An 11048-nucleotide genomic window follows, 5' to 3' on the forward strand; every position below is an offset into this window, starting at 1 on the left:
TGAGTAAATACTGTCCCCATGCTGCTGCTGCTCGTTGTTTCATTCTGAGGTCAAAGTTGACGACAAGCGGAAGTGGCTTTTGGTGGATGTATTATTTTTCTTTGCCTCCTGTGTTTTGGCTCCCAACAATCGATACAGTAAATCAGTCGTATTCTGTATTTTGCGAAGAGGCGGACTAATGTTAGGTAGGTGGTGATACATTTTGCAGTGACATCTGATGTTATCGCTTTAAAAGCTTTCCTGCTGCTGTCAGAGCGATAAAGATAAAGAGCCTTGAAGCTAACGATTAGCCTGCAAACACACAGAAAAGGTTGCTTGTAGTTGTTGACTGGAGCAATTTACTCCTCTTGATGTTTTGTCCGACATACAATTCGATGAACTTTTAAAGATTGCTCCCTTCATTTCTTTTGAAGCCGGATGGTGCTGCGGGACAAAAGGATAACTATCAGCCCAGCAAACAGAGCATTTGGAGAGAGTTGAAAGTGTTGTTTGAAGAGGGGCTTCTCGTCTTCAGGATCTGTACTGTGTGTACATTATCTCCAGCTTTCTTCAAATGTCTGCAACAATGACCACAATAGTCCACGACACTGCAGAGGCAGTGTGCCTCTCCGCAGAGTACAACCTGTACCTCAAACCTATCGCCAAGATGACCATCAGTGTGGCCCTGCCGCAGCTCAAGCTGCCCGGGAAGAGCATCTCGAACTGGGAGGTCATGGAGAGAGTGAAGGCCATGGTGGCTCCGGACCAGTTTTCATTCCTGCGGATCTCAAAGAGCACCATGGACTTCATCCGCTTTGAGGGGGAGGTGGAGAACAAGACTGTGGTGAAGAGCCTGCTGAGCCGGCTTGATGGGAAGACCATCAAACTGAGTGGGTTTACTGATGTACTGAAGGTAAGAGGCATGAAGGGACAAATGAATCTGTTTGTTGTTGATTACAGGGTCTGTTTTTGTTAAGGTTGGAGGCTGTAATAATAATAATAATAATAATCATAAGATAAGATATACTTTATTCATCCCAGCAGGGAAATGTAGGTGTTCCAGCAGCCAGCATACAAACACACAACACATATATACATACAAACACACAACACAACACGTATATACACACAAACACACAACACAACACGTATATACACACAAACACACAACACAACACATATATACATACAAACACACAACACAACACATATATACACACAAACACACAACACAACACATATATACACACAAACACACAACACATATATACATACAAACACACAACACAACACGTATATACATACAAACACACAACACAACACGTATATACACACAAACACACAACACAACACATATATACACACAAACACACAACACATATATACATACAAACACACAACACAACACATATATACACACAAACACACAACACAACACATATATACACACAAACACACAACACAACACATATATACATACAAACACACAACACAACACATATATACACACAAACACACAACACAACACATATATACATACAAACACACAACACAACACATATATACACACAAACACACAACACAACACATATATACAAACACACAACACAACACATATATACACACACACAACACATATATACACACAAACACACAACACAACACATATATACAAACACACAACACAACACATATATACACACAAACACACAACACAACACATATATACACACACACAACACATATATACACACAAACACACAACACAACACATATATACAAACACACAACACAACACATATATACACACAAACACACAACACAACACATATATACAAACACACAACACAACACATATATACATACAAACACACAACACAACACATATATACACACACACAACACATATATACACACAAACACACAACACAACACATATATACAAACACACAACACATATATACAAACACACAACACAACACATATATACACACAAACACACAACACAACACATATATACAAACACACAACACAACACATATATACATACAAACACACAACACAACACATATATACACACACACAACACATATATACATACACACACACACACAACACAACACATATATACACACAAACACACAACACAACACATATATACAAACAAACACACAACACAACACATATATACACACACACAACACATATATACATACACACACACACAACACAACACATATATACACACAACACAACACATATATACACACACACAACACAACACATACAAACAAACATCCCACCGATACAAAAAAACATGAGCCCGCAATACAGTTTGATATATGATATATGCAACTCAGGCTAAAGTTTAAAAGTTTAAATGTCTTCTGTCCTTACTTAAAGGGGAGTCGTTATAAAGTGCAGTTGCAGTAGGTAAAAAAAAAGTATTTTAAAATGTTATTTATTTTTTTAAATATAATAATAATAAAGTTTATGTATAAAGCATTTATTAAAACCAACGTCACAAAGTGCTTTACAGAAAAAAATTAAAAATCCCAACAATTACGCAACAATAAAATCCTATTAAAAAAGCATGAAAACTAAAACAACAGTGCAGCAGTCATTCAGTTAACAGAGAAAAGAGAAACAACCGAGACACAGATCGGCTAAAGTTAACAGTAAAACAAAATAAAACATCCTGGATGAAACAAGGATTATAAGAAGGCCTTACGATAAAAATGTGTTTTCAAAAGACGATAGTGATGTAGCTGTAGTGTGTAGAGCGGTTACATTTTGTGCAATATTTTGAACAGTTCTCAGTATAATAACCATTCATTTGTATCAGAGTATGTCTAAAACAGTTTAAATAAATACATCATGTGACATGTAGGGCTTCTGTATTAGATTTCATGTGACTGTCCTTTAATAAACTACAAACTTTTTGTCTAACAACCCTTCTCATCATCACATATGAACCTTTTTCTACACTCATGCACTTCAACTTATGTCAATACTGTCCATTTACAAACTCTGTTTTTGCACATTTACATTTAATCTTTCATATTTAATCTTTGTATTTAAGACTAGTAATGCTAAATTAAATCCTGGTTGTATATATTCCCATTCTTAGTTTTGATATTTTTCATGCTGATTTACTTTGTTTATATTTGCTAACGTTGTGTTTTTTACTCATATTGTGTGTTTGGATAACCTGCTGCTGTAACGCCACAATTTCCCAATTTGGGATCAACAAAGTAATTCTATTCTATTCTATTCTATTCTTCAGGTTCGTGCAGTAGAGAATAAGGTGGACTTTCCTACACGACATGACTGGGACTCCTTCTTCCGTGACGCCAAGGACATGAACGAGACTCTGCCAGGAGAGAGGCCTGACACCATCCACCTGGAGGGACTTCCTTGCCGCTGGTTCACTGAGAAGGACAGCCAGTTCCCCGACCGGCCGTCTGAAGAGGTCCTCACTGCTGTGTTCCAGACATTTGGCAAGGTGGTACATGACTCTGTTTGTGCTTTTGAACATTTAATGGGAAATATACTGAAAACCAATTTAACATAATGACATTTGTTAGTTTGAAATGACAGAATGTAACACAGGTCTGAACTACACTACTGTTTGTTTTCTGTAAAAACAACAAACCATCCAAAAAGTAGAACTGATGACCTATTCTTCTTTTGTATTTCTTAACAAGAATACACATAGACAAGGCTGTATGAGTAACAGTCACTCTTAAGTTACATAACTCTACAAATCTAGTCATTACTTTTTATATAAGCAACATTTTCTGTTACTAAATGAAGTTGAAAAGTGTCTGTAACAGTGTTATAGTCCCCCGCATAACTTGTCAGTAGATAAAATATGCATTGATATTTGTGAAGGTTTATTTACTTTGTTTGAGATCCTGTATTTGTAATTATATGGACTAAGTATGGGTTAATCAGTTATCAAATTGTTCTTAACCCAGTTACATCTTACACAAACAGTCTGGCTAGATTAATCAAGATATCTAAAAAAGATAATGTAAATCAAATCGACAACATCAATACTAAACTGAGTATAAAAAAATACTCTCCTTTTTTAGTCTTACAATATGTCGTTTTCTTCTTACAGGTGCGTAATGTCGACATCCCCATGCTGGACCCGTACAGGGAGGAGATGCTGGACAAGAACTTCAGCACATTCAGTTTTGGGGGTCATCTGAACTTTGAGGCTTATGTGCAGTACCAGGAGTACTGTGGATTCACCAAGGCCATGGACACTCTGCGCAGCATGAAGCTGATGCTGAAAGGAGACGACGGAAAGGCGGTGGCCTGTAACATCAAGGTACTGCTGGCTTTGTTAAGTCCAGTAATGCACTCTCAGTATTATATTTCTTCACTCCATATGATCCATGTCAGATAACAGCCATATCTGCAGCTATGTTACTGGGGGGAAAAAAACAAAACAAAAATATGAAGTCAAAACATTTGAACACAGCTTCTAATTTCTTGCAAAGCAATAAGGTCATGCAAGAGGGTTCTTCGACCAATCAAACACCTTAAATCTGATAGGCCTCAAACTCATAATATCCTTCCTTCAAACTTTATTAACTATGTACATTTTTATCACTAATAACTGCAGCCTTTGCAGTTGTTTTAACACATTGCTATTTTTGGTTTGATTGACCACTAAGGACACAGCAGACATCTGCATCTGTTTAATTAGCCACCAGTGAACTGCAGCTGATGAAGTGATACTGCAGGCTGGCAATTTCAGTGAGTAGGATTGTGTTGTCGGGGAGTCGCATAGCAACTTTAAGACCTTTAAGTGAAACGAGAATTAAAGCCGTGTCATCGTTATTTCCAAAGTAATGACGGTAAGGGGGAGTGCCTGGTCTCTTAATCCTTAGACTAAAGCTTCCCTGTCAAATCTAAATAAGGGTTAAAGAAACAAAGAGTTTCTACATAAAATGATCGGGGATCCTGGGAAACATTGTCAGTGGGTTGAGTTTTGATATTTCATAAATAGATTGAAATACATCTTATAATCTCTGCAGCTGTTATGTGAATTTGAAAAGTTAAATCTTGCTTGCATATGAAATGATCCTACCCGATAATCAGCATTATACTGAGTGAGTTTAAAGTTAGTGTAGTTATTTATATCATGTGGACTACAGAACAGTGGCAGTTCTAGACCACTTATACTGAGGGGGGCCAAACTGAGGCCAGTTGTTTTGTCAGAGGGGAACATTAAACCCAGGTGAAGAATAGACAAAGATGGTCGCTTTAAAAAAATTATATTATATTATGCCAAATAATAGCACACATCATTAAACACCATGATTTCTATTTGTTTCAGTAACAGTATTTAATACTAGATTGTGAGTCCGCTTGTTCAGTCAAATACTGTGTATGTGTTATTAGGGGGGTTCTTCCTTTTGGAGGGGTGGCCACAGGGAGGACGTAGCTCAGTGTTACAGGGGCACTGGCCCCTGTTAGCCCCCTCCTAGAACCGCCCATGCTCCAGTATTAAGCCGTTTTCACACTAGGCAAGATTACGTATGTACACAGTCCGATGCAGCAGGTGGCAGTATGTGCATAGTTGGTCTGCCAAAAAGCAGAAAGAAGAAGATGCAACCACTCACCGACTGAGTCCGTCCTGCTAACTGTGGATGTTTTTGTTATTTCTGAGACGCCAACAACGACCTTCTTTCTACTTCCACATCTACCGTGCAGCTCAGAGGATGAAACCGTTTTTGAAGTGACAGGGGTCATTTATAACTATGTCACAGAGTGGGTCACTTCCTTGTTTGTTCACATCTCCTGGGTACCGATACTTGAGTCCATGCCCGGACTCCAAGCGAACTCGGGCACAGTACGAGTACAGTACGTTTGTGTTCACACTCATCAAATTGACTGGACTTTGGGGTCAAGCGCACTCAGATCCAGGCTTGGGTCCCTGGTGTGAAACCACCCTCATTCCATCCATCTCTTACAGGAGAGATGGCCTTGTTATCCCAGAATAGCCTCAATCTTTTAAGCGTCCATTTGTATGTAACAACAGAGAGCTGGATCTGATCAATCAAATTATTATATTTCTCCACTTTGACAAAATGTTGAATTTAGTTGAACTGGTCATGCTAAAAATAACAAAACTATGGCGCACAAGAAAAAAGTACAACAGATCCACTTAACCACAAGAAAACATGGAAACACTGCATTAGAGCACCTTGTCATCATGTGTATTTGTTTTCTTCAGGTTGCGTTTGACACCAACAAGCACCTGAGTGAGCTGGCTCTGAAGAAGAGGAGCATGGAGAGGCTGAAGTTACAGGAGCTGGAGAGGCAGAGAGAGGAACAGAAACGACGGGAGAAGGAAGAGGAGGAGCGGCGTAAGGAGGAGGAGAGGTATGACGGCAGCATCAACCCGAAGTCGGAGAGCCACTTTATGATCATTTAGATGAGGATAATACTTTAATGTCAGACACAGTTTGAAATGCTTTTCCTTTTAAGCGGCTACATTTGGAATATAAATAATGAAGACAAGTTTCAGAGATTACATACGTTTGACAAAACATCCTGTGACATAAAACAGGATTCAAGGCTCTTATGCGTACGTTTGACTTTGAATGAACTACTACTATATTCATTTAATATGATATATAAATGAGGATGATATAAGATCGTAAGAACTTCAAAGAAACATTCACATCAGTGTTCAGTTGGATTAGAAAATACTGTGACGCTCCTCTTTTGTTGGATTGCTGTGCTTGACAGGAAGCCCCCTTTTTTTTTCCTATGTCCATGATTTTCACCAAACTTTACTTGAATAAATATCCACATTTAATGTTTCAGAGATCCTTTTACTGAACTCTTTGCAAGCTAAAAAAAAAATCTGTTTTAGGCTTTGCAAATTCACAATGAGTGTTAAGAAACAATGAACCTTTGCTTCAGGAAACATAAGGAGCAGGAGGAGGAGGAGAAGGAGCGGAAGAAGGAAGAGAAGATCCGAAAGCGAGAGCTGAAGCTGCGTGAGCGAGAGGAGAGGAAGAACCTGAAGAGAGTGAGGAGGCAGCAGGAAGAGGAGCAGAAGAAGCTGCAGATGAAGATCGCCATGGAGGAGAGGAGGCTGCTGTTGGCGCAGCGCAACCTGGAATCCATCCGGCTCATCGCTGAGCTGCTGGCCAGGGCCAAGGTATGGAGTGTGCACACATACGAAACACATCCAGTTTTTTATGTTTGAACCTTTACTGGGCTTATGATGAATTTCTCCTAACTTCGCATTGTTTCCTCTGCTTCCCCAGACTCTGAAGCAGCAGCAGGAGGAGAAGGAGAGGGCTGAAAGAGAAGAGCAGGAACGGCAGGAGCGGGCTCGACAGAAGGAGGAACTCGCCCTCCTTCAGCAGCTGGAGGCCTGCCGACGCAAGCAGGAGGAGGAGCTCCGGAGGGTGGAGGTGGAGAAGGATCGCGCACTGGAGCTCCAGCGCAGGGAGAAGGAGCTAAGGGACCGGCTGCTTTGCAACCTGTTGAAGAAGAGCAGTAACAAAACGACAAGAGCTCCTCCAGGCACACAGGAGCAGGATGGGCCCGAAACAAGTGAGGAGTCCTCTGAACCTGTAGGAAATGAGGTGATGTTGGGCGTCCTGGGACTGGTTAATGGATTGAAGTCAGTTGAGAGTAAAAATAAGCCGGCATCCAAATCTAGTGGCAACTTGGGGACAAAGAGAACAACAGAGGGGAGGAGAGGAGGGGAGGACAGGAAGAAGGTCCGGGAGGGAAGGAGGGAAGAGGTGGCGAGGAGCAGACACAGCAGGGAGCGAGCGAGGGACCGAGACCACTACCACAGAGAGAGGAACTCCCATAGCCGGGGAAGGAGGAGGCGCTCTCACAGCTACAGCAGGAGAAGAAGAAGCTCCAGCCGCCGTAGGAGGAGTTCAAGTCATCACAGGAGGAGCTCCAGTTACCAGAGTGGCAGGAGACGCAGCCCAAGCCACCAGTGTAGGAGCGCCAGCTCCAGCCGGGACAGGAGCAGGAGCAGCAGTGGGAGGAGCTACAGCGGGGGGAGGAGCCGCAGGCATAGTCATCGCAGGCACAGCAGAGGCAGCTCCAGGAGCAGCAATAAAAGCAGAGAGAGGAGGAGTCACAGTCATTACAGCCGGAGGTACAGGAGGCACAGTAACAGCAGAGACAGGAGCCACTCGAGACGACGTTGATCTCATCAATATCATCCGTTTAGTTTGGCTTAAACTTAACGTTCAATGACTTTGAGCAGATAGATAGATATTTTTGGATTCATTAATGAAGTAATGCGATGTGGCAGCGTACCAAACGGCCTTTTTGCAGAACAGGGGCAGCTTAGCAAACATCATTAATCTTAGGTGTAAATAGATTTAGGTATAAATAGTCAAATCTATTTCACAAAGTCGACTAAAAAAAACACATTTAAGTGTTTCCAAGGCACGCACGTTTCTGCAGTTGATTGTAGAGAGTTGTTTTCCAACTTTAAGTTTGTATTTTTTAACATTTCATGGTACTGGATTGATGCAAGAACAACCTTTTTTTTTTTCAACATATATTGAACAATTTCAAGTTTAAAAATCCTGTTATATTTTAGTCCTCAGGAGATTATTACATCCCATATCTAAAAGACATGACAGAAATACTCTAAAACTATTCTCTGAATGTAAGAACACCTTGGCGTAAACTTAAAAGGGAAGTGAAATGACAAGCAAAATGTTTCATGTACTGCTTAATCATTAATATTCATTATTTTGGAAGATGCCCCCCCCCTTGCTGTATTTGTAGATAGAGATGCCGGTCTAACCGTACTCTGAACCTGAAAGACGACTGTTTTGTGAAAACAAGTTGTCTTTGTGCATGATGATGACACTGAGGTATGATACGCTTCCTGGGGAACACTTTGTCTTTGTTGTTTTGATGTGTCACCACCCTGTTCATCCACACTGGTAGCCTTAGAGAGAGAAAATAAATCAGCATCTCCTGCTGACTTGTTGTCAGCGTGGACTTTCAAACACACTGCAGGCCTTCAGGCTGCCATAGTTGTGGAAGACTTTTAAAGAGGACTGTTCGACTTGAATGAATGGCTGCTGTTCCATTTTTAAATGTGAATTTAAGTGAGAAACATTTCTTTGTGTTTTTGCTGACCAGCAGACGGCAGATTTAATTTGACTTTTTTGTTTTTAACTGTTGTACATTTTGTTGTGACATAACTGATGTCTACATCATCCCTGAAACAAGCTGCCCCAATTTTTTATGATCCTGCATCGTTCCGTCTTTCAAAGACTGAGCTTGTTGTTTTTTTTTTTTTAAGTAAATGTTTTTTTGTTTTTAAAGATGAAATGATTTGAATGAGCGAGCTTGATACTTGATGGTAAAAGTCTAAATAATGATAGCGTGTAGACATATTCTACTTGACTCAGCAAGCGGTTCTTTGTGCACCTTGTGGAAAGTCTGTCAAGTGAAAAAAGTTCTGTTGGCATGGAGACATGAATGACTAGTCATGGCAAAGCTCATTTGTTCTGTGTACTGTATGCTCATGATCTACAAGAGCATGTTTTCCATTCAGGGTCAAAATAAAAAAATCCAGGCTTAAACATTTCAGAAGATATGTTTCCTTTTTTTTTGTTAGAGATGGACTTGTTTCATCTACTCACTATAATATCAAGTGTTACAACCCAGGCTCAGTGAGCTGGACAAACTGAGAGACAACAAAGTTTTAAAGTTATTTAAGTGAACATTTATTGAAAACTTAGGCAAAATATCTTCATAAAAGAATATGCAGTCTGTAAATCAGTGGTGATGCAATGGTGACTGTGTGTGGTGTTGTGGAGTTAAAACAAAGACCACAAACCAAAGTTAGTGTTGACGAGAGAGAGAGAGACTCTGAGAAGTGATCTTAAATACCCAAACCCAGCCTGTCCAGGTGTACAACATCAAACTAAGTTATATTTTATAGAGATATGCGGCTGCTCAGGTGGTCCTAGTTTCTGAGTTGGGAGGTCGTTCTTCCGACTTCAGTGTGTTCACATGCTTTCAGTTTGGAAAGTCATAATGTAGCAAAAAACCGCGTTGCTGCTCTGAAGAAGCTCTGTTGAATGTACCTGTTAGGAGTTATATTTGAGCGAAAAGTTGATGTGCAATATGTGAATTAATAAAAAGTAAATGTAAATGTTTTACCCCCCATGTGATGACGATTCTGACGTCAAGTCGGCAAGTCACACACCTAATACTTTTCCAGGTGTCCGAATTGTTGTTCCGACTTGAGCAGGTGTCCATGTGCATTCTACAACCCGGAGACTCGTTTTTTTTTCCGATGTGTCCGACACTACATGAATACACCCAAGATATAAGGCAACAGGAGGAGCACTGACACAGTCAGGGGTCGTCACAAGAGATCAGGAGTGTCATGAGAACAGTCTTTTCCTCCACTGTAATCAATTCAAATAGTGTGTCAAAAGCAACTTTTGTGAGTCAGTATTTTAAAAGCTGTCCTTGGAAACATCTGCATGATTTAATGATGATAAAGTCATCAGTATCTGAAGACTGATGTCCACATTAAGCTCTATAAAAAGCACCTTTTATTGAAGGATCAAGGTGACAACTTTTCCAGCCCAGCTGTCACACAGTACGTAGTCAGTACGCAGCTGCTTTAATGACTGTGTGGGTGAATAATTAATAATAAAAGTGACCTGTGTAATCACATGTAGGCTTGTGACGTGACAGTCTGTGTCATTAGGTCTGGTGCTACTATTAGTCTCACAGCATGAGGTCAACAGGCCATATGGACATGTGAAGGGGAGGACATCTTTCATAGGACACAGTTTGGTATTCCTAAAGTGTCAATCACATCTCGGGGTCGTAAAAACTGTAGTGAAACAGGATTGTTATGAGAATGCAGTGAGTGAATGTCTCCATCCAAGTGTGAGCAATGAACAAGGCCGCAGTGTATTGCCACAAAGTTGTTTCTTTGTCCAATTCAGACTGAGCCCTCATGCTCTAATCTGGGTTATCTGGCTGTAATCAGCTTAGCCCACTGCCACTCTCACAGTCTCACT

General features: G+C 40.4%; 1 protein-coding gene across 3 annotated transcripts; it reads left to right on the top strand.

Moving 5' to 3' along the window:
• The first annotated feature begins 37 nt into the window (after positions 1-37).
• Positions 38-9591, top strand: akap17a (A kinase (PRKA) anchor protein 17A). Of its 3 annotated transcripts, none has more exons than XM_020635644.3 (7): positions 38-185; positions 414-892; positions 3266-3484; positions 4106-4318; positions 6233-6381; positions 6928-7168; positions 7278-9591. In XM_020635644.3, exons 2-7 carry the CDS (start codon positions 554-556, stop codon positions 8184-8186), a joined length of 2070 nt encoding a protein of 689 aa, XP_020491300.1. In that variant the 5' UTR covers positions 38-185; positions 414-553; the 3' UTR covers positions 8187-9591. The 3 variants fall into 3 exon arrangements, with proteins under 3 accessions (XP_020491300.1, XP_065818256.1, XP_065818255.1); XM_065962184.1 differs by having other exon boundaries at positions 51-310; XM_065962183.1 differs by having other exon boundaries at positions 51-892.
• The last annotated feature ends 1457 nt before the right edge of the window (positions 9592-11048 follow it).

This window comes from Labrus bergylta, chromosome 13, assembly GCF_963930695.1.
Source record: "Labrus bergylta chromosome 13, fLabBer1.1, whole genome shotgun sequence".
Classification (NCBI taxonomy): Eukaryota; Metazoa; Chordata; class Actinopteri; order Labriformes; family Labridae; genus Labrus; species Labrus bergylta.

What these genes read in the sequence shown, in the direction of transcription:
- akap17a (XM_020635644.3), top strand. Translation starts at nt 554, where the DNA reads ATGTCTGCAACAATGACCACAATAGTCCACGACACTGCAGAGGCAGTG. An exon ending in GGTTTACTGATGTACTGAAG is followed by an intron (nt 893 to 3,265) that starts GTAAGAGGCATG and finishes TCTATTCTTCAG; the next exon opens with GTTCGTGCAGTAGAGAATAA. An exon ending in TGTTCCAGACATTTGGCAAG is followed by an intron (nt 3,485 to 4,105) that starts GTGGTACATGAC and finishes TTCTTCTTACAG; the next exon opens with GTGCGTAATGTCGACATCCC.